Source organism: Phoenix dactylifera, chromosome 6 (genome assembly GCF_051530095.1).
Source record: "Phoenix dactylifera cultivar Ajwa chromosome 6, Ajwa_hap1_PhDact_Kaust_v1.1, whole genome shotgun sequence".
Lineage (NCBI taxonomy): Eukaryota > Viridiplantae > Streptophyta > Magnoliopsida > Arecales > Arecaceae > Phoenix > Phoenix dactylifera.
Genome location: NC_143195.1, coordinates 36,665,667 through 36,690,317, shown reverse-complemented (window position 1 = coordinate 36,690,317; position 24,651 = coordinate 36,665,667). Strand labels below are relative to the sequence as shown.

At 36.4% G+C, this 24,651-nt stretch overlaps 1 protein-coding gene across 5 annotated transcripts; it reads left to right on the top strand.

Annotated features, from left to right (window-relative positions):
* The first annotated feature begins 378 nt into the window (after nucleotides 1-378).
* LOC113463215 (ATP binding microtubule motor family protein) lies at nucleotides 379-24,639 on the top strand. Of its 5 annotated transcripts, none has more exons than XR_016395626.1 (25): nucleotides 483-1,044; nucleotides 1,595-1,797; nucleotides 5,659-5,782; nucleotides 5,877-5,971; nucleotides 7,886-8,021; nucleotides 9,633-9,698; nucleotides 9,837-9,899; nucleotides 10,171-10,221; nucleotides 12,997-13,079; nucleotides 14,558-14,672; nucleotides 18,096-18,153; nucleotides 18,309-18,514; nucleotides 19,450-19,704; nucleotides 20,459-20,570; nucleotides 20,677-20,786; nucleotides 20,956-21,021; nucleotides 21,144-21,243; nucleotides 21,350-21,462; nucleotides 21,570-21,656; nucleotides 21,761-21,869; nucleotides 22,117-22,202; nucleotides 22,691-22,818; nucleotides 22,982-23,054; nucleotides 23,270-23,435; nucleotides 24,517-24,639. XR_016395626.1 is itself a non-coding variant. In XM_039126336.3 (24 exons), exons 1-24 carry the CDS (start codon nucleotides 553-555, stop codon nucleotides 23,360-23,362), a joined length of 3,024 nt encoding a protein of 1,007 aa, XP_038982264.3. In that variant the 5' UTR covers nucleotides 379-552; the 3' UTR covers nucleotides 23,363-23,661. The 5 variants fall into 5 exon arrangements, 2 of the variants coding, with proteins under 2 accessions (XP_038982264.3, XP_038982265.3); XR_015988292.2 differs by lacking the exon at nucleotides 24,517-24,639 and adding an exon at nucleotides 24,271-24,403; XR_005511890.3 differs by lacking the exon at nucleotides 24,517-24,639 and adding an exon at nucleotides 24,160-24,286.
* Nucleotides 24,640-24,651: the final 12 nt, after the last annotated feature.

Below are 24,651 nucleotides of genomic sequence, written 5' to 3'. Positions count from 1 at the left end.
ATAAGACGATCGCGATGGAAGATAAAAAGGTAATTTCAAAATTTTATTTTATTTTTAATTAAAATTAATATGGTTTTTATTAATGGTGTTAGAAGAATCATTGTACTAGGAGCATTTGTGCAAAAATAGTATTTTATAATGGTATAGAAATAAATATAAATTTTAAGTAGGTATTCATAAATTTAAATTTTTTAGAAGGATATTTATGAAAAAAATTTAAAAGAAAGGGAAAGTTTGCGATCGAATTTAAATTGTAGGTTGGGTTCGTGATCCGGACTGGACTAGCGAAATGCACCAGTCGGTCTCGCGTGGGTCCAACTCCAACCCCGCTCAACTGGCACCCCCAATTCATGCACCCACCTCGACCCATCTCACTGAGGCGGTGGATCCCAGCTGGTCAAGCAGATAGAAAATAATCTTACCCCACTTCCGCCGACTCCCGCCCATATACATCTTGAATTTACAAACCGAGGAGCCCAAGAGAACCCTCAGAACCCAAGAAAATACCCATCGCAGAGAGAGAGAGAGAGAGAGAGAGAGAGAGAGCGAGCCATGGAATTTCCCCCCGCCTCGTCTCATCGTGCCCCCACCACCGTCCGGCGAAACCCTCCCCGACGGGCAAAGCAAACACCTCTCGCTGCCGCTCCGGATCCCTCCTCCTTATCATCCGCCGTCGACGGCATCACCCCCTTCCCTCTCGACGAAATCCTCCAGCCCGATCCGCCCCAAATCCCTCCTCCCGTCCCCAAATCCCCCGAACCCCAATCTGCCGATTCCTCTGAGAACCTCAAGGTATTCCTCCGGATTCGACCCCTCGAGATCCGGCCCAGGCCCAGCCGGAACCCCTGCGGCGGCAAAGCCAAGCCTCGAGGGAAATGCGCCTCGCCTAAGGGCGGAAAGAACAAGAACAAGAGCTCTTGTTTGGCAGTGAATGATTCGCACTCGGTCACGCTATCGGCCCAGCCCTCGCTGCTAGACTTGAAGCGCACCAAAAGCGAGGTGTATGATGGCTTTTCCTTTGTCTTTCCGCAGGATTCTCTTCAGGTAAGCTTCTTGTCTCTACCATCTTATGATCCGATCTTGAACCATATATGTAGAATTTGCTGTTGTGAATTCTTCACAAGAATATATATTTTTTTAATCAAAACGACTGTCAAAATTGGCTATAAGTAAGTCTGCGAACCAGTGAACCACCATTGCCTCTGGGCTGCTATCAATTCTTGAAATCAATTAAAAGCAACAGCACTGCATTCAACCACTCAATGTCCGTACTTCTCCTTACCTGGTTACAATCTTCATCTCTTTTGCATCCAGAATGTGTAGAAAAGAACAATGTGGACTAATATGATCAACATTTGACTTGGTTTGGTTAAGCATGCTATGGATAAAAATCACGGTAAAGTGATGATGTTTAGAAATTGTCTTTAGATGCAGCCTTGACAGCCCCTTAAATGTTTGTCTAGGATATAGTCTTGGTTTGAACATTTGAGTTGTTTCTCCATCATTATTGCAAAGTTTATTTCTAACTCATTGTTTCTGTTACTTCTATATATATGTTTGGCATGTGTTATTTTGACGGGACTTGTATTTGCAGCAAGAAGTTTATGACAAGGTGATGAATCCTTTAGTGTTGGATTTTATGGGAGGAAAAAATGCTCTTTTGGTTGCAATGGGCCCCACTGGTTCTGGAAAGACTCACACGATGTTTGGGTGTCCAAGAGATCCGGGTATGTTGCCTCTCGCATTACGACAGATTTTTAGTCATGCAACTGGAAGTGGGGATCCTTATTCATCAAGGTACTTTTTTGTCACACATAATTGCAAACATTTGCTCCTTATGGTTGCTTTATTTCTCAATTTTCTTCTAAATTCACTTTTTTGATAAACTTTTATTGTCAGGTTACTTATATGTGCCGACCATACTGAACCTAGATCAGAAGTTGGCTTTACCTTATATTCTTTTGGCTCTTACTATGCTTAGGGAAGCCACTGATAGAAAAGTCGATGGCTAGTCAATCACCCCTAAAAATAGAGAACGAAATGTTGATTAACAATCCAACCATCTTTGTTGTCTTTTCTATATACATTAAACTACTTTATCTAATGAATGGATTTGGTACATGGTAGTCCTCGCTCACTCTTCTAAACCTCTCGCACTCTAATCCCTCATTATAAGTCCTAATTGGATGACTTGAAGGTTTCTCTTGTCGCATGCCAATATGTGATGATGTGAATAAGTGAAAGGATGCATGATTGCCTATAGGCCTTGTTCTCATGGAAATACAAATGCATTTGTAATGACTTGGCCCATGGTCCTCTTATGAGTGCTTTATTTGCAATCCTAAACAATATTTAAGATAATACAACAAGGGGCAATAATATCTCATTCATCCTACAGATATCATAGTGTATCCAATATTAATTGGCGAGTATTTAATAGAGTAGCAGACGCCATGATACATGTGGTTTCTCATTTAGCATGTGGGCTAAATCCAATGCTCTCAACTATTACTTGCTGCTGTAGTTACTTAGTATGAGAATTTGTTTCCAGGTTGATATTTGGGTTAGCACCCTTTACATCTTGGAATATTCTCTATATTATCTTGATGAAGTGAGTGAACCATTGAAAGACAGGTGTGGCTGGTACATATGTTCTGAACCTTCCCCTTGTAATTTCCTTGAAATGAAGGATTCTTCCTTCCCCTCTCACCTTCGGTGCCTTTTCCTTGGCCCCTCACTTGTCATTTCAGTCAAACACCTTCTTCTCTAGATGTAATTCGTTGATTCCTGTGTATCGTGAACAGATGGAGAGTTAGGACATTAGTGGATGTTAGTCTTGATGAGGTTTACCTTTCTCTATTATTTTATTCATAGGACAGGGATTTTAGCCTAATCTGACTGTTTTTATCTGATGTTGAGATAAATGTCCTCAAAGTGGTACTTGTATCTAATTAGGCTATAGCTGATTCTGGCAAAGACAGAAGGTAATACATCTGCAAGTTATATGATCTTGGGGTTAAAGCTTTTAAGTCTTGTAATGATTGGCAAACATTGAAGGAAGTCAACCAGTAGACCACCTTGCCAATCTTGCCATTACCATCCCTAGTCCTATGGACTGGTCCGTTATTATTCCCCCTTGCTTGGTGCTCCCATCTAATGCTGATGCTTTTGGGTATTTGTCTGCAAGGGTGCAGTTGGGAACTTCTGAGTAACTAAAAAAATGATTCCTGTGAAGATCAGATTTTATATAAGGAGAAGGATTGGAATAAGATTGTTCTTCTAAAAGCTGATGTTAGCTTTCCGTAAGGTAGATCTTGTGAATTGAAAGTCTGTAAAAGGTGGAAAGGGTACATCAGTGTTATGAAGATCTTATTTCATTTTATAATCAGACAGAAAATCATAGCCTGAAAAATTAAGCAATTGGAATTTAAAAAAGTATTGTGTCTTAAGTATGTTTTACGAAAACTAAAATGGAGGTTTATGGCTGTTTATTATTTTGATAAATGCTAAAAGGCAATGTGCATGGACTTGGAATTAGGCTGTTCTCTTTGTACAGGTAAGTAGTTCCTCTAGAGTATGTATCTGTTTAAAATGGATGCTGCCTCTGATAATTATTTATGCTGAAATTTGACTGATGGAAGCACAGGAGCTTGGAACATCGCTAACATTTAATGGTTCACAAGAAGGAGAAGATGAATTATTGTTCCTGAATCAACTCAGAGGGTTCAAAAACCATTGCAATCTGATTTGGGACTTCAAAAATGAACCACATTTTTTTTGTGTGCACCTGATGAATTTACAACTCAACTGTATCGAGTGTAATTACACCAGGCAGAATCAGAGTAGAATCTATCCTTGAGCTCAACAAGGCAATCATCCAGAGATGTCCACAAACAGTCACCACTGTGGTGAGCAACATGCAAAGCGACCCAATCAGCCGGCCCATTGACCTAATTATACACATATTTGAAATGAATCGATTATTGGAGGCTGCAATTGACTTGATTCTGCTGTGATCCTCACTAATTTGACATTCCTTTATACGTTTAGTGTGCTAGTGGGCTGGATCTTGGCAGAGCATATGCCAATCTTGAAAAGGCTCAACTAGATGACTTGGTCCAAAACATAATAGATTGGTTCTGGTAGTATGGCCTAGTGACATCTCTAACTAGGTTGCAATCATTTCCTTTCAATCTCATGTGTTAAAGTCTATAGATGGGGAGATCTTTTGCCTTGGTATATCTCGTTCTTTATTACTGAACACTTATTTCTGAGCTGGTTGAGAAAGCTACATTGACTTGTGTGCTAGTGTTGGGTGTGGGTGTGTCGAAGTATCGGATCCTTTTGAAATCCAAGAAATTTTTTTTCTTATATACCTGTATTCGAGTGTCATACTGAATTTGTGTCTAAGTGCCAAGTGCAGGTATTTTAGGCTAAACTAAAGGAAATGGGTGACATAGATTTTATTTTGACATTTAATTGGATCTTATGGTGGTATGTAGCTCTACCTTTTCAACTAGAGAAGATTTGGTTGGATGGTTGGAATTTGATGACTAGATAACTTCACAAATTGTAGATACAATGAGAGTTGTATACCAAGCTTAAAGTTAAGTATTGAATCTCCATGGCTCCACTACTTTAATCAGCTTCGGGAGGGAAATTTTTGTTTGCTATGTTAAGGCTTCATATTTTTTGTTGTCCCCTTCTCTAAGAGCTTAAGCTTTAGGGTCTAGTGGTTAATTGACATGGTATCAGAGCCAAAGGTCACAAGTTAAAATCTCCATTCATGCCAATTTTTCTCATCTTGGTGAGTCATTCTCGACTCATTTATGCCTTAATGTACGTGGTCCAGGCCGCATATGGGGGGTGTTGAGGCCTGGTATACATTGTTGCCCCCTTCCTTGACAGCTTAAGCTTTTAGGGGTCTAGTGGTTGGTTAACATATTATCTATTGAAGGACATATCAGTGTTGAGGGATATGTCAGTATGGAAAATTTGAAGTGCATAGCCTAAGAGATAACTTAGCACTCTCTCTTTCTCTCTCTCTCTCTCTCAAAGAGAAGAATTGGACAGAAGCCAATCCAAATTAGCTGTCCATTTAAATGCCGGATTTTGAAGGTTTCTTGATTGAAATAAAATAATGCAGACATATAAGAAAAGGAGAGAGTTGCTATAGAATTCTTCTTGTAGGATTCAAGCTTCAATCCTGCTGCTGCAAAATTAATAATGAAACTTGTAAATTAAAAATTCAAACTGTCAAACATAATGTGAAGTGCATGGTCTTATGTTATTGCATGTGCATACATATTTTTGAGAAGATGTTTATATATATCGAACATTGTAGATTTTGATCAATGGTGTGGATCTTCAATATTAAAGGTCATTCATCGTTTTTGCATTGGTTGGGTTAAGGCTTCAATCCTATGGGATCACCAATAGTTTAGTCTCTCTCACATATATGTATACGTGCATACGCATACATATGTATATGGTTGTAATAAAAATACTCAAATGGAAAATCATAAATGTATCTCTAAAAAATGGGAGAGATGGTTGGCCAATTTGTTTTAGAATATTTTGCTTGGCGCTCAGTGTACATGTATCTTTCTTTTTATCTCATTCCTGAACTACTAAAATTGATGGTTGGTGCTTTTACAGTTCATATTACTTATCAATGTTTGAAATATATTCTGAACGAGGGAAAGGAGAGAGAATCCTTGATTTATCTCCAAATGGAATTGATTTGTCTCTCCAACAATCAACCATTAAGGGTCTTCAAGAGGTAGCTGCTGGTTATCATTGTATCTAATTCTTTTGGAAGTTTATCTCATCAAATGCCAATAAGATAAAGTTATATTTCTGTTCTGTCTTTTCAGGTTATGATTTCTAATCTTGCAGAAGCAGAGAGTCTAGTGACATGTGGAATGTTGAAACGAGCTACTGCTGCAACAAATTCAAACTATCAATCAAGGCATGTGGTTATTAAATTATTCAAACCAAAAAATATACCTTTAAAATATAGAAAAATCAGCATCTTTTCCTTTTCCATTTTATTTTTTCCATCATCATGACTCGAGATGTTGACACATTTCTTGGGGTCAGATTGTGGACACTGCATTTGTTTCTTTTGAACAAGGAATCACATTGTGATGTTGCACCATCCATTTTATTATGCTTGCTTGAATAAGAAATGTCCTACCTTACCTATTATCTCTCACTCTTTTGTTTCATTTTTGGCATTTTCTTTCAAATCGGTTCTTGTAAGTTGTTTTATAATAGAAAGAGCTATCTGAGAAAATGTTACATTCAGTAACATGTAATAGAATGTGTTTGCTTTTAAACAAAAAATTTAAAAAGCTGCTTTTGGAGAAAGCTAGAAACATTAGATTCTAACTTATGATTATTTGAAACTGCTAGTTTATATGTTGGAAATGTTGATGTTTTGACTTCTTTAGGAGCACACTCAATGGGAATACGAGCATGGTATGCTGAACCGGCCCGTACTGGCCGGTTCGGCATGTATCGTACCGGTACTGCCGGTTTAGCACGTATCGTACCGGTACTGAGGCCAACTGGTACGGTTCAACCATGAAAAACGAGTTCCGCTACATACCAGTGCAATCGGACCGGTACGCGCGGGGTAGCTTGCTCGCACGCGCGAGGAAGAAGAAGAGGAAAGAAGAGGAAGAAAGATGAAGAAAGAAGAGGAAGAAGAAGAGAAAGAGGAGAAGAAGAAGAAGAGAAGAAGACTTACCGGTACCGAGCCTCGTCAGGGTGATCCTCGTTGGGGTGCTCAGCCTTCCTTGCTCGTGGGAGAAGGGGGGAAAGCGAGAAGAGATGAGGAGAGAGGAAAAGAAAGGAGAAGGAGAAGAATTGGAAAGAAGAAGGAAGAAGAGAAGGAAAAGAAGAAAAGAAAACGACGAGGCCGTGCATGCCCCACACGGGGAAACGCATCCCGCGCGGGGAAATGCGTCCCGTGCGCGTGGCCTTGCTCGTGGAAATGCGGAAAAAAGGTGGGGTAGCGCGCCCGCGCGCGTTGGAAACCGTGCGAGCGCGCTCCTGCGCGGCGGACAGGGTCAGTACAGGTTCAGTACGGCCCGAACCAGTACCAACTCGGTCCGGATTGCCACCGGTATGCCGACCGGTACCGATTCGGTGTACCTTGAGTACAAGTGAATCAGTAGAAACTAAGTTCCATCCGATTATCATGAACTCAATTCAAACTGCTAGGCTTCGTTTAATGGCTAATTTTGGATTCCTAGATTTAGACCCAATTCAAAAACCTCAACGAAGTTGGACTTAAGTCTACCGCTTTTAAATGAGATGGACAGCTGGACTTTGCTTTGAACTATTAGTCAGGCCCATTAAATAAATCTTGACCCAAACTAAGCTATGCTCACCTTGATTTGAATTCAGTATGCTCGTTGACTCGGGATTTGAATTCTACATATTTGATTCAGGTTAGGGGACCAAAGAGCATATTAACTCCTTTCTCTCTCTCTATATGTATGTAAGTATGTGTGTATATATATATTGCTTTATCTGCACATACTTTTGTCTCATTGACTAACTCGAGCTTTTCCATCATGAGTTTACTGAGCCAAACATGTGAAGAAGTGCTTCTCTTTAAAGCACTCTTATGAAAATGCGTCTTGGAAGGCTTTTTCTGAAAAGTAGAGGCAAAAACAAGCATGCCTTTTGTCTTGCTTGCTTATGCAGATCTCAAATGTAATGCTAACTTCTCTAAGCTATTCATTATTGTTTTTTAGTTTTCTTGTTCTTGCTGTTGATCTCGGTTTTTCTTATTCATTTACGAACTGATAACTGCAGAGTTTGTTGGCGACTTTTAAACGTCTCTGATTTTTATTGCCGTTTCTTCTTGCAGCCGATCTCAATGCATCATAAACATTCGTGCTGCTCGTAAAAGTGTGGATGATGAACAGCATTTTCCCCCAAATAATGCTGTTCTTACCATAGCAGACCTTGCTGGAGCAGAAAGAGAAAGAAAAACAGGGAATCAGGTTACCTTTTTCTCCTCGTTAGGTAGTATCTAAATTCATTGGTTACCATTTGGGTTAATTATATTTGTTCATGAACCAACTACTCATGATGCTATACACAAGACGGATGCATATATTAAGTCCACATGCAACGGAGAGGAACATTTGAAAGATCTGGATATTATGGTGTCTCTCTATTCTTCCATGTTTGCAAGTTGTTTCTCTTGTATAGATGCATGAACTATGAACCAAAATGGACTGGACGCATGTGAAGTAGATTGGGAGCAATAATCCTATAGCACGATTATAAGAGGAGCATTACATGAAACCTATGTGTTACACTTGATACCAAGGATACAAATATTTAGGATCATAACATATGTTGTATGATTGAAATACGTGATCCAATTGAGATTGTTTCACAGCTGTGCACTCATGAATGCATAAGGCATGGCATCCAATCCTTGTACCCCTGCTAAGTTATTGCTTGGACCCTCTTTGCCAACCTAATGGAATATTCCACTGTTTCTTCTACACCCTGGAAGCTTGAAAGAGTAAGAGAGAGGAAATTGAGAGGTAGGTGATGAGAGAGAGATTGCATGTGCGAGAGAGGGATCTCATGCATGTTATGGTGGTCAGCCTTCCTTGCATTTATAGGAGGGGGCATCCAAAAGAGGCCATTCCCACCTCCTCTTCTTTCTTTCGATGGAAGTGAGGCAGAGAGAGCAGTAAATATGGGGACTTTAGTTGGGCCAGTCCCCTTTTTCTTTCCCTCAAGAGAAAGAAGAGGGGGGCTCACCAATAGTGGCCTTTTATAGGAGGGGAAATCCAATAGAGGGCACCCTGACCCCCTCCTATTTCTCCCATCGAACAAAAAGAGGGTGATAAATGTGGGGACCATAGTGGTGCCAACTCCCTTTCTGTTTCTCTTAGCCTAAGAGAAGGAATAAGGGGGCTCACCACTAGTGGGGCTGATTGGCCTGGCGCCTCTTCCTTTCCTAGCGTGCGCTCTTTCATTAAATACCTATAAGTGCTAGTTCTTAAACATGCCTTATGAGCCAGGCTCATATTGAATTATTGATGCGGGCTGAGGTTGCATACTTGCATTCCACCTTTCATTTGATCTTGGGCCAGAATGTGACTCCACACCACATAATGAGGAGAGTTACATCAACGTGCCAAAGAGTACGTATACTCTTGAAGACTGATGGCCTGCATAGCAGTGAAGAGAAACATTCACCTATAATCTGGTTAGCATGTGAAGAATTTGTTTGTCATATCACTTTTGATAGGCCTGACATGGAGTACTCTCCAACAATTTTTTGGATCACGACAATTGGAGGTTGAATGAGGAATATGCTTTTCAACTAATGTAGAGACAATATGCTTTGTCAAGATAAATCTTCTTGTCTAGTTTGTTGCTAAATACCAATGGTTGCCGGACATTGTTTATGTGCCTACCACCATAATTTTTTTAAGCCGATATTTAGGACATTAATATACTAACAGGCATGTATAAACATGCTGGGTTTTTACTGTAGACATGACTATGTGATCATAGTGACGATTGTGTAGCTTGCAAAATTTGATTATCCATATGTGTCATCATTTTCACTTTTTTCCCATTTGCAGGGTGCTCGATTGTTAGAGAGCAACTTCATCAACAACACATCGATGGTTTTTGGTCTGTGTTTAAGAGTAAGTAGCTACTAAATACTAAGTGGTATGTTCTTACAGTTCTGAATAATACACAACTAGTACTTTGCACATTTCCTCAGTATTCAATAGAGAGTTGTATATTCTTTTTTTTTCTTGCTCATGATTTTCTTTTTCCAGTCCTTGCTGGAACACCAAAAAAATCCAAAGAAGCCATTGCACAAGCATTTCAAGAACTCGCTGGTATATTTCCATTTCTTGATTTCTGATATTTATAGGGTCCTAATCTGCTTATTCTATAATAACAAGTAAAGCACTGGTAGTTATTTATGCTTTTACCATTAAGTTTTTTTTTTAAATTATTGTGTTACATTAAACAATCCGCCATTTTATATAATGTGACACTTAAGTACTTCCTGGAGTTCTGATTGTGACAGTATGAAGATTACTTGCATACTTCTCTTTTGGAATATTCTTCATCTACTAAGTTGTAATGCTCATTTGTATTTGGTAGTTGACTAGGTATTTGAAAGATTATTTGGAAGGCAAGAAGCACATGACTCTGGTATGATAACATTACCTTCTTCTTTTTTTTTCAAAAAAATTCCCATTTCAGAACTAGTTGCAACAATGTAAACTTTATATGTATCCTTGTTAGCTTATTTCAGTATATTTTCTTAATTTCCTTTGTTTCTAGAGACATTATTTGCTTCACTTTTAAGTTAAATACATTTTTTTGAGACACATCTGGAAATTGACCATATGCTTTGCTTGAATACCCTTTCTTTTTGCATTAATGTTTCATGCTAGCATGTTCCACATTTGTATCAAGCCTTGAAGAAGTGATATTTTGAATGAAAAACTATTTAAATTATCTTTTAGGAGTTCTTCCAGTGTTCTTGCCCATCCCTACCATTTAATGGAGCCGAATCAAAGAAATCTTATTAAGCGATTGCTATTAGATGTCAATTATGGTTTCTTACTGTCCATGACATTTGACCTTGTTTGACCAAGCTCTTTGTGGTGATATAGGAAAAATAATTTTGGGAGCGACTAGAATGTTTTGCAACTTCAGTTTGGAAACTCTCTTGCATTAGGTTGTTCAATGTGTTCGCTACATTTATGAAACACTGTGCATAAGCATTTTGCATAACAGCTTGGTAGTCATGCTGTGGCTAAAACATTGGTTCACCTTTTATGGATCATTTTGATGTATAAATTTATGTACCTACATAGATTTGCTGGTCGTGCTAGCCATTGTCTTGCAGTCAACCTCAGGAATGATAAATTGGTAGTGTCCTGACATATCGAGGTATTCTTTCAAGTGCCTTTAGATGTGGTCTCCTTAGAGAATAAGCTAACAATCCAATATTGTAGGACCATTATGGTTTGGTAATATATTTACCAATAAACAATTGGAAGTTGATGCTTTAGTGGATCTCTCCATTTTCGAATGCCTTGTGGCAATTGGAATGTATAAAGGATTCAAATGATTTTTTTTTTTTCCATTCTTTTCTTGCTTCCTAAAGACCAAATATATGCTTCAATTGAGGATGAAGATAAGCATTTCAAGCAAGCAACACCAAGCCATGGCAATACTTTAAGGATCCTAAGGCTTGTTGGCAAAGACTTTATTAATGTATCTTTATAGATCTTGAATCTCTTTATGATTATCTCCATATAACCACCATATATCCACACAAAAGTTATGGTGCATCATCGAGCAGTTGCTACAGGAGACTAGACATTAAGGTTTCTCATGTGCAATGATTACCCTTGAAGTGAATGATTTGAGGTTTTAAAAAACTGAGAAGGGCTTCTAGGGTTTTGATAATCCAAAATCAGGGTCTGAAGGGCTAATGCATGCTAGTTCATGATACAGTGCATGAATTTCAGAGATTGAGGGGGATAAGGAAGGAAAGAAGGATCTAGTCGTTCCTGAGGTCAGAGTTAAACTTTAGGCTGAGGGATAATCAAGTGATCAAAGGAACGAAGAATTAGTTTTCATAACAGTTTAGATCTAATCCCGGCATAGATCATGTACTCAAAAGAAATTCAACAGTTCAAAGGTATTTTGATTGCAAGAAAAGAAGCGCATATCTTTTTTCTTTCTTGTTTTTTTAAAGCCCACCAAGTGAAATGTAATAGTAACTAGAATAAAAGTGAAGATTTTAAAGCAAGATAGAGAAGAAAGAACAGAAGAGAGGATATGGGAGAAAAGGATAAGAGAGGGAGAGAGACAGTCATGCCAGGTCTTTTCCCTTTCTCTTCAAAGTAAACTCCAAAGAAACAACGCTAACAGCCAGCAATAACCCTTAGTCCAATTAGGACTCCACAAGTACAATAGGAGACTGCTATACGCTGGTCATTGTTACCGTAGGCGTACAATTCTCACTACAGTGATTTCAATGGTAGAACTCCTAAATACTGTCCTATCTAAAGCCCATCACCTAATAAAAAGAAATAAAATGCATTATGTTATCCCCTAAACAATTTTAAACCAGATAGATAGAAAATAAGCTTGGACTGTTGGACTTTTGTTGACAACTTCATGGACCCAAGGATGTTCCCGCATCAGCAGTCCTTTCACATGCTGTGTGATTGGTATGGCATCTTTTATAGCTATATCTGGTTACAGACATCTTACTCTGCCTGAAGCGATTGGGACCATCAATGGCCTTTCTCAATTTGCAGCCACCATAATTATCATCATGATACAAGAAAGTTTATAATGGTCCCTGTAGACTTATTCTTGTCCATGCAAGAAAATATTCTTAATCATAGCTGTTGAGAAGCACATTTTCTCTCAATATAGAGTATCCTGGGCAAGGCATTTTGGAGACAAGTTTGATTTGGTTTTCTTGCGGACTTGGTTATAAATGTATTTTGTTTCTCACTGGAGAGTTGAACATACATAGACACCTTGTTTGATTGAACAACTTTGTAATTGTTTAAAGAAAATCCCTTAGTTCATTTTGAGAGTGAATAATAAACTTATATTTTACCATTTATGAATTTCAAGCTGTCAAATTTTGTCATTGATATCTTACCATTTACATCTTTAATATTTTCTGCATGTCGTTATATGAACTTACAAATAATTTTTTTTGAAGTGCTTAATATTTGTTTAACCATATAAATGATTTTAGGTGCTTAGGGATGGTGGGATTTACTGGCTGTTTAATGTTTTTGAGGATCATTTTGTTAGCCATTCCCTTTCATGTACTTCACCTTTTGGGGTTATAAGTACATTATGGTATCAATAACTTGTCTGGTTAAATAGTCATGAAAAAATTAGGTTCTGAGTATTTTTGAGTATCCATGTTGTTTCATTTTGCAGATTTTAACTGTAAAACCGGGGGAGGAAGATTATGCAGATACGTCCTTCTTACTAAGACAGGCATCTCCTTACATGAAAATCAAGTAGTACTTCAATTTCTCTGTCTTCTTTTCAAAGGGAATATTTAAATGTGTCACCTGTTAGGTTTCAACATTTTTAGTTTCTATATATTTCGGAAATCACTGCTTCGAGATCCACATTTTTGAATGTCAAATATGATATTGTTGTCTGTGTAAATCATGTCTATTTTCATGCTACCTTGGGGAAACCCTCTTGAGTTTCTTTCGACATGTTTTCTAGTCTGGACAAAGAGGAAAGTAGTCAATGTGCTAATCCATGTGCTAATGTTTAGAAAAAGGTGCATGTAACTGCCTAGATGCCTGCTTCAATGTTTTCTGCATCATGTTTGAAACTTACTACATACTATTTAGTATGCTATGTTTTGTTTTCTGGATATAACTCTTTTTTTGCATTTGACCTTATTTTTATTATTTAAGCTGCTTTAATCTTGAGGTACCTGCCTGGTGCTTCGCTATGCAGTCCCTGGCTGCCCATCTCTTGCTTACAGTCCATTAAAACATAGTGAGATGGAAGCTGGTAACGTAAAGAGCAAGCCCAAAATAACACTATTAATCTAAATAAATTGTAACTTGCTACATGCAGAATTTCAAATTGAAATCTTAGTGGGAAATTCATAAAATCCTTCTAATTATTAATCTAAATAAATTGTAACTTGCTACATGCAGAATTTCAAATTGACATCTTAGTAGGAAATTCATAAAATCCTTCTAAAGAGAATATGTTATGTTCCACTTAATTGCTAATTCCCTAGTTGATGGAATAGTATCACTTTAGTTGCTAATTCCCTTGTGGAATGTGCAGTGTAGAAAAAGATGTTTCATATTGAGAAAAAATTGTACTTATACATGTTCTGTTATCCAATAAACTATATGGAAATCATTTTATAGTTTAACATCTTTTGTCGCACATGTATATGGTGTTCTGAACCATTTTTTTCTGTTTCGTGCACTTTTCAGTTTCTATTTAGATGTCTCCTGTATGTTGTTTGATATCTTTCTATTAGCTTCATGTTTTCGCTTATGTCTGTTTTCCTTGATAAACCGATAACAGGGATGCTGATGAGGTTACCAGTTTTATAGATCATTGTCCTAATGACATTCTATCTCTTGTTTTGGGATAGAAGAGTAGCCGGTCATCTCATTGTATGATTGTGCATGTTGTTCCCTTGAGTTTAAAATTATGTTAGATGCTCCTTTCTTATGGTGTCTATAAAACGAATGGTGTCAAAATGCTACATCTCTTTGCACTTCTATATTGGTAATCCTTTCTTGCACTCTTATTTCTTTTGATGTAAAAGGCAGACCAATAAAATTAATTTAAGTTTATTTGTAATTAAATGTTAATTAGTTTGATTTTGTATAGATGGTTTGTTAGTGATGATTTTGCGATATTAGCTATAAAACTATATTATATGCATTTATTCTTTTTACCTTAGTTACTCCTTTAGTTATGTTGTTTATTTTGTCATCTGCAATTTCAGGTTTAATAATCTTGAAGAACTTACAAACCTGCATAGTCAGAAAAGAACTACAACATCATTGATTAGAATGGATCACTATAAGCGAATGAAGTTCGACAACTCAGAAACTTCATTGGTATTTTCTATCCAATGCTTCACGTACCCATTTTGTCTTTTGCTAGTGTTCTTTGTAATCAAAGAAATGCTGTTTGTGTTTTTTAGTAGAGAATTCATACACCACTGAACTTGTCTGCCATATTGTCTGCATACTAATATTGACAAGTTTTGATGCTGTTATATTAGGAGAGTTCAAAATTGTAGCTTGTCATTAACACTCTGATGCTTGATAATGTCTTTTAAGTGACTTCTGTGTTTACCTTTGTAATGCATTAAGAATAAGGTAAATCCTAACTCATTTACTCGATACCTGTAGCCTAGTTTTAACTGCTCTTGATTATGAATGAATTTTGACACATTTTGTGAACGAATTTTATTTCATTAGCTATTTTACGAATATTAATACTTGAAGTCCCTATTTCCTTGTTATTGTCCAAGTCACTTAATTCATGCTTCTTACTTTCTTCAAACGTTGAAGATACTACAAAATAAATATGTCAGTTTGTTCTAATGATATAAAAACATCAAGCATTCAGCTTTGTGGTTGTATTATTCCTTTCAGATGAGTCCTTATCGTATATAACATTCCTAAACGTATGTTGTGTGCACTGAAGGTATGAATTGAAAAGTTGGCATGTTGACAATGTGAATATTTTTTTGTTAGTCAAATTGTTGTCTTTTTGTCTTTTTCCTTGATTTCTTATGGAATAATCTTGACTTCACAATTTCAGTTGTTGACTTTTTTCCTTAGTTTGATATAGAATAATCTTAACTGCGCACAGGATTCAGATGTTTTCATTTTATATTATCATGACTTCATTCGATTGTCATCCATAAATTCCAACTAGGAAGCAGTTGAAGTAAATGCTTGATCTGTTTTGTACATTGGTTCTTTTTTTGGATGCAGTCTGAGGAAGTATATCAATGAATCAATTCCACCTCCATCAGATGAAATTTATTTGAGCAACTAGGTGGGAATACTCAGGATGAGGGTCATAAAACTAGTAGTTTTAGTAATGGAACATCACATTTAGTGAGAAATTCCTAAAGCTGTTGTTTGTATGCTGCTCATCAAACTCTAGTGTTGCCGGAACCAATCAAATGAAGTGTCATCTGAAAAATGGGGCTTTAACAGGACATAGTGGATTAGGTTGGAAAGTCGGGGTAAATACAGAATATCTCCCTCAGAAAGGATAAAAATTCACCTTGTGTTCTGAAAGACCTTTTGTTTTGAAAATAATGAAGGACGAAGCTATCGTACAATTGAAATTGATAGGACTAGTCGGAAGCTGGAGCAGTAGGCATAGAAGCAGTGGTAGGACAGATATTAGCTTTTTATGTGTAGCCTGTGGCTGGTGGCTCGTTGCTAGCTCTAGCTGCTCTTCTGTTCTCTGGCTGCTAGCTCTGCTTAAGGTAGAACTTCTGTAGTCTTCTAGTTGATGCTTGTCTCATGAGTGTGGCTTATTTCCTATTTCTTTTTTTGTTAGCCTATTTTCTGTAGACTGAAGTCCTTTTAAATATTTGTCATGGTTCATAAATATCTCCGCATTGGATTTACAATGTTATGGTGGCTAACCTGATCTTTTGAGTTTTATGCTGTCATAATAAATGAGAAATTTACCAGTCCTAAACTTTGCTCACTGGCATGGTCTTAACATAATCATACCTTCTTGAATGAGCCCACCAACTCTGTTGCTTGTTTACCACTGATGCAGTCCTGTTTTTTTGTCAACATTGTGCTTCTTGCTCATTGAAGGCTGTCATCATCTTTGGGCAAGTTATTTTCGCATTGCAGTCATTAATCCTGTTCCTAGTATCTGATCCTGTGACCATGCTGACTTGATACTTATTTGAGGCAGTTTATTTTGAAGATCGTTCTCGTAGTTGAGGCTGTTTGAGCTGTATGTTACCAGAACTTCCTCTCTGACTGATCTATGTACTCAATGCCCTCACCTTACCAATGGTATGCTAAACAGCTATTTTAAGTGGCACTGGTTTGCCTCATCTAAGAAATAGGTCATCTTTTCCTCAATCCATACCTTCCATTTGGCATGATGGTCTTTATTTATTTTGCCTGTTTGAGGCAATCATCAGCCCTATGATTCCTCATTCCCCAGGACATATTATAGAAGATCATTAACCTGTTTTTTATTGATGGTACGCTTGTTCATTAAGGAACTTAAACAATGATTTACATGAGCTTAATTGGTAATTTCCTTCTTTGACACGAGATGTTACAGATACACATATCTTTAGGGAAAATTCCTATTTATATCAAGGTTTTTAAATCTCAATATATCAGTTTATATCTTGGTGAGTAGCCAAGACTAAGATGAACTAAGATCTCGGTTTATCTTGGCTGATATGATAATTGGGAAATTTTGGGGAAAACTGAAATTTTCCAAGATCTTGGCCGATATTTTCAGATTGAGATATTGGAATCTCAACCAATATGGTAAATCCGAGATTAAGAACAATATTTAAACAATAATTTGAGATTTATTAATGTAAAAACATATTTAAAGGAGTAAAATGATTGAAAAATATCAGCCAATATGAATAATCTATCAGCCAATATCTCAAATTTTATCAGTTATATATTTTTGAGATAATAAGACCCATGCTTTAGACATCTCGTATTAGGGGGTGCCTATGTCGATACAAACCGAGATCTTGGCCAAGATGAAAACCTTGATTTATACTTCATAAAAAAAATTTAAATTTCAAAATACTTGAAATTGATTATGACTAAATGGTTGTTATAATAATATTTTTCATTCAGGGTTGCAATGCCAACCTTTTCATTTTAGAAAACCCTGTATTTTTGTTATGACATTTATAAGCATGCATTCTAGATTTTGTTTGAGGTCTATCACTTACATATGTACCATTTGTCTATGTCTAACAAAATTAACCTAATGATGTTGCATAGGAGCATAAGTTGAAGGTGACTGATTTTAAAGTAGAACATTAGTTTTCATAATTGGATTTTGGATTCTTGATCACTTATGAGTTGAAAAGGGCAAGTTGAGGCGGATTAGGAAATTTTTGTTAGAAATGCTTCGTTTTGTTTTTTTGTTGCTAGATGGATAAGTCTGTGGAGGTCTTGGATTTGGCCTCACCTTTCTCCTCAATTTAACATTGACTGTTTCATCCTGTTCCTGTCATTTTTAAAGAACCTTAATCTTAGTGAAGAGGAATTATCTCTTCTATATGGGATCAGCTGAGATATTTATATCATTCAATAGAAAAGTTAAATGCATGAATTGACCGCATAGACAGATGTGATCGTCATGCGAACAAATTCCAGCTACTCTGGGGGGTTCTAGCTATTTAGCTTGTGATGTATAGGAACTGATGTTAAGAAATATGCATAATAATATCATGTTGTTAATTGATTGATAACGCAATAATGTCATCTTTTTTCTTTCCCCATTCTCAGGTTGACGTAGGAAAAGTTGATACGGATGCAAATGACGAGAATCAGATGTCTAAAAAAGGTTTTGGAACATTTTCCTTGAAACTTATGGTTGCAGATCCTTTCTTGGCAATGTTGAATCAGGGTTTCTTTTTGTTTACAATCCGTATGGCACCGTTCAATCTCCTCCCTCTAATTATGCTTTTTTTTTCCTGGTTAATTAATAAAAAATCTTAGAGGTTAACTCCCAGAAACTTCAAGAGTCTGAAATACCTCAAGTTTTAAATATTTCTCCAAAATCTCGTGGAGGAGTGCATGTGGGAGTGCAATGTAATGAAGAAGTGCATGTTGAGTTGCAAAAAATAAAGAGAAATGAAGAAGTCATGAGGAATTTTGCCAAGGCTTTATGGAATGTTCTAAAGCAGTATAAGCAAAAGCTTGAGGTAATAATCACGACAAATAGGTTTCTTTTTTCATTACACTTGATAATTTCTTCATTGCAGCAATTCCTTTTTAATTGATGATTTTATGTTGCCTATATATTTCTTGACACGAATAATGTCTTCCAGCCAAGTTAACCCTGTAAGAAATGCATGTATGAAGTTCTAAATCCTTTATTTTTTTAAACATTCAGGCATGCAACATTCATGCATACATCATGCATGCATATATAATTTGACTACACACTGAACATTAAATCTTTGGCAATAAATAAATCAATGATTGACTATGCAAAATCGAAAGTCCAAATGTTGGACATAATTTACATCTGAAAAATGCTTAGAAACAAAAAAAAAAAATGTATATCTCGAAGGTCTCTAAACTATACATCAAGTGGTAGAAAAATAAACAACATTAATTGCACCAGTGTGCTAAAATACATGATAGGGAAAATAAATTAAAAATCCACTTTATTGATTATGATCTACACATCTTAAAACATGGGTAAATTTATATCCACTAGGTTTTGATGTTTAGGTTACAGTAAAATATAGTATCAACTGTCCAGATTGGAGACCATCAAAACAAATGAACTTTAGTTTTATGCATTTTTTATTGTGGGCATCACCAATTTGGATGGTTTTTTATTAATTTTAATTGTTATATATTTTACCAAAGCTTTTTTTTGTTTAATGTATAGTCCGATTTATATGTATGTACCTATGAACAAAGGGTGAAATACTAAACATATTTTTTTTTAAAAAAAAATCAAGTCTATCAAGTTTATCTATTCTCATTTTTTCAAGGTGTTTTATTATTTATAACCTATGTTTTCATATTCCGAGCTACCAGTGCTAATCTGCTATAGGTCATTGTTAATTTTTTGTCTTTATGCACACTTGGTCTTCAGTTTTCTGAGATTCAATCATGTCAGCAGGATTCAGAGAGGGAAGTTGGAAATATGAAGGAGGCCCTTAGGAAGGAGATGGCGAAGGTCATGGAACTGAATAAAGAGTTAAAGGAATTAAGGTCCTGTTGTTCATTCCATAAACATCCTTCCCCAGAAGAAATTTTCAGTTCAGAAGTGGATGCTTCATATGAATATTGTGCAGCTGGCCCATCCAAATCTTTATCAATCACTGATGACTTCACCAACTTCGATGCATCTCTTGATGATGATACTACTCCTGAGGTGAGGCTCATCTAGCAGAAATAATATTATTCATTAACTTGCCATTGTTTTGTATTATCAAAGTTCCTTGCTTCATCTTGACTAAATTGAATCTCTAGGACCTTTTGCTTCATTAAACCGACTGAAACATCCTATTTGTATCTCAATTTTTGAATCTATTTTCAGCCCTATTTAGTCTCATATAGCTCTCATAAGCTCAAAAGAGGAACAAGAAATATGAAGAAGTTTTCAATTTAATTTTTCCATAAAGTCCGGAGGTTTGTATGTTTATTTTGAGTTAATAAAACATAAAGTAGAACAATATTTTACCAACATAGTTTTACTATCCGGATTGTGTATGCAGTTGTACCCACAAGTTATTGCATCTGTATCCATTTAGAGTAGTTATGGAGATGAATTTTGGCATCCGATGAATGTACATGTCCATAATCATACTTGCCAAATAAAAATGGATAGAGATATGAATATTTCTAATTTGTGATATGTTTTGAGTGCTACTAAAGGTTCAAGCCCAAGACTACTTATCTACCAAACTAATGAGAAGTATTTTTCCTTTTATCCAGCAAATGGAGATATTAATGTTATTTTTTTCTTTAGGTGGCTTGTTTTTAATAGTAGATTTGTCTGACCCTCAGGTTAAGGGTTTATGTGAAATCTGATATGTTGCAGGTGAAATTTATCATGAGCTTTTTCCCCCCCTTCGTTTTCGGTTGCTTTCTAACTGAAAAAATTGAATATATTTTCTGTATTATAGATAGGAGATCAGCTATGCATAGGCATGCCAGCAATGGTACTTGCCCATGAGGATTTTACAGGATTGCCAGATTTTGGTCTTGAAACGGACTCATCTAACTCAAACCAGTCAGGTTTGGACATAATTATGATCTATTGCATCTTCTTCTTGATCTTGGTAGCATTTTATTCTTTTAACATAGAAGTAATGGCCTAAGCATATTATGGTTTGCCTAACAGAAACTGCTAAGAGAGATTCATCTTCCCCAATTAGCTTCTCAGTAGTTGATGACAGAACCATTTGTTCTTCACCAAAGGAGATGCCTACGCAACAACAGGAAGATAAAAAGGTTAGCATATTTGTGATGCTACTAATTTTCATGACGTTTACTCTTGGGATCTAAGGAAGTTTTTATTTTCCAACACAAGTAGTGAAGTTTCAGCAATCCATTTACATGGTCATGCAATCTGCTTCTTGTGCAATTGCTTGCCTTTTGAATATAGTTTTATTTTGTTCAGATGCGAACTTCAGATACTGCAGAATTAAGCATCTCTCCAGGAGACATTAAAAAATTGAGCTATGAGGTATCTAGTTTTTTTAAAACTAGTGCAGTCTTAGTTAATAAGCACACGCTGATTTTTCTGTCATTAGTATACATTATTCAGCAACTTTATTCAGACCAGTTGTGCCACATTCTATTGATCAGAAGGACAAAGGCTTCCAAGAGAAGGATTATAGAACTGGTGATAAAGAACAGCTAAAGAATATTGATGTCAAGGAGATTTCATCCCCGGAAAGTTCAGCAGGTTCAGTAATTAAAACTATGGCTCTTCTCTATATCTGTTGATGGATTTTTTGTAGTTTGCAATGCATAAATATTTGTTTTCATCTAAATTTGAATTTCTTAAACAGATGGTGCATATGCGGACCCTTTGGTTAACTCTAAACAAACATACCTGACTGTAAGACATGTCAAAATCACTTTGTCTTCGTCAAATGTGCAGAAGGCATTGGTTGAGGAAAAGGTTAAGATCTCATTAATCTTACCCCCTTTTTGAAAATTGAGTATCAAATGCTAGCCTTATCATTTTCTCTACACAGCTTGATTCTCTATACTCCATACTTTTGTCAGAATGCATGTTCATCTCAAGTAAAATATTCTGATATTGTGTGTTCAAGCTTGTCCGTAAATAAAGATGCAAAGACACAGGCTCATCAGGTAATGGGGTACTCTGAATCCATAGACCATGAATTGCATAACCATGCCCTTTTTTTGATCCCCTTGTGTCAGAAGGTATTCTGAACGTTATTTGCAAACCACAGCTTTTATATCACAGGCCTGAAAACTTCCAAGGACAAAAACATGACCATGAAGACCTGCAAGGGAAAGAAGATAGGCCTACCGAATTATCATGCAAACCAGGTCCAGAAGGTTGTGAATCTTGGAAATCTGATTCTTGCATACAAGTTTGTTCTTAATTAAATCAAGAAGGAGCTCCTTTTACCAGTATTTGAGAATTTTAAATTGTGCAGTTAAAATCCATATTACCCATTAAAGTGTGTTTCTGGTTCTTAAAAACCACTTCTTTTTAATAATTGTCTATCTTTTGGGTCTGGATGATTGTGTTTTAATTTGATACTTCTTTCTATGCTGATTAATTATTCTTTTGACTATACAGAGATGCATTCATCTCCCGAGATCCCTCCTCAGATTCATGAACCAATAAAAGAGGGCAAAGACATATTGCCTTCAGTGAGTCAACAGGTATCACTTAATGAAGATAACAAGGTTAGAACTTCAGTTATAAATTGATTTCTATGAGAGTATGCTGTTCAGAGTGAGTGATTACAATTCCGTTTCAATTAATGAGACACCTTTGTCATGCCAACATAGTTGAGTCACTCTTAGATTCCTTTTTTATGATTGTCAAGTATTTATCTGACTTTTTATATAATCTATGTGAAAGACCATATGTTAAAACTTTAAATTTACTACATATAAGCAAGACATTGGGATGCAGAAATTGCATGCTGTGTGTGTGTGTTTTAAATATCAGATACTGATACCCATTGCGTATGGCTAGGGCATATTTTATATTCTAAATGTCCTTGATTCTTGAAGTGATAAATTTACTCCTGCATATCTTTTAAGAAGTCCGAATTGATGTATCCATTGATAATGTTTGTATTATTTTTGTTAAAAAAAATGCTTAGAGTATTTACTACATTTGTTTCTTTATTCTTATGTTGCAGTTACAGGAATCAGATGTACAACCTGTTATAGACATGAAAACAAGCAGCAAATGCCAGCTCACCAAAAATCCGAAAGAAGTAAAATGTGACTCTATTTCAAAACCTAAGGTTGCAGAGAAGCCTAAAAGGTTAGTGCAGTAAAATATTTTGAAAGCCCAAATTTCCATATATAGCCTGTGTACTGCTGCCAAAATTTGTGGATAATAAGTTGTAAAATCAACTTATGTTTGTAAATCTGCAACTTTAATACTCAACTAAGATGTTTTCTATCATGCGTCTTTTCTTATTTAGGAGGTTGATGCCTGCATCAGCCATGCTACTGAGAGAATTTGCTGGTCTTGACATGGAAATCGATAAGCCAAAGGTCTTTGAAAATTTCTTTATTTTGATGTACTTTTGTTGGCAATCACATCAATTTGCGGAAGATGCTTTTATCAAATTTTGATGCATAGTATATTTTAGGACCATGCTAGTTTTGCTTTACTAACCTCTTTACAGTAATGAAAAACAAGAATTTGAGTTTGTCATCAATAATATGCCTTAGATTTTGGTCGGACTGAACTTACTTTTGGATGGCAGGAGAGTAGAGGTAGGCTAAATGCAGATGAAAAAATGAGGTCTGATGGTAGCATTTCACTTTTTCGTCTGTTACAAAGCAACCTTCAGCATTGACATCAAGAAAAAAAAATTGGGACCTTGGATTTTGCTTCATCACCGCTGTCAAGACCTGAAGTATGTTGGGCAGGTATCGTCGAGAAATTTTGGCAATCTTTGTTTTACAGTGATTGTTAAAAGATGCGTGTTCACCTATATTAGAAATAATATTGGAAATTATAGGCATGATTTTTCAACCATAGCATCTAACACATTGCATTGTAAAGGACTTATACAGACACTACATTGAGTTTGCATGTAACCTGTTTTTGTAGCTCTGAAAATCTGTATGATGATATGCGAAAATCTTTTTTTTTGGGGTTTCTGATTTTGTTAATTCGAATTTATATCAAACTTCTTTGCAGTATTCAAATTTTCCCAAGATTAAGTTTTAAAATTCTTATCAGTGACTAGGCATGATGGTACTCATTGCAGAATTCGAGTTTTATAGAAAACTGATGTATATCCAGTATAATGCCTTAAGATATCAGCAGCTTTGCGTACAACCTTGATGTATCTTCACATGTAAAATGCTAGTATCGCTATTGGCATGCCATGATTGTCTTTCGATTCTCATCTAATACAAATGGGCCGAGGGTTGTGCCATGTGTGGTCTGGGTAGAAACTACATACTGTGGATTGAGGTTTTCGGCATATTGCGTAGTGATTGATGTGGTTTAGATGTAGGGTATCAGATTGGGTTAGGTCTAGGTTGAGTCAGAACCGATGATGCCGGTTGTATCGAAACGTTAAAATCACCTAGCCTGTGAAATGGTTTTAAACTCATGCTGACATAGTGGGTCCTGATATTACAGTCAGGTTGTCTCAGATCGGATTTGTTTAGCCCTGATTAGCTTGTCTTTACACGAGGATCATCTTCTAAAGCAGAATAATAGTAGTCTGAAGCAATAACTGGGGCCTAACAGGAACTCAGTGAGTATAAAATCTCGATACTGTAAAACGTCTGAAGGCCAGGGAAGTTATCTTTGCAACATCCAGGGATTTTGGACAAAACGGGAAGGTACGGAATCGACCCACGCTCATCATCTGTATGGGGTGAGTATAAATAGGTGAAACACCGAAAGGTTTAATATATCTTGCAATTTCGAGAACTTTGTGTGTTAAGAAAATAGAAGGCAGAAAAATAGGTAATTAACATTTTTTTTTAACAGGTGACAGTTGAACATAAACAAGCCCAACTTCCTAGGCTTTCCGATGGTCCGACGTTAAGAAACCATACAATTGGAGCGGAGCATTGCGACCCAGGCGCTCTGAACAATCACTTGAGGCTGCATCGCTATTGGGTC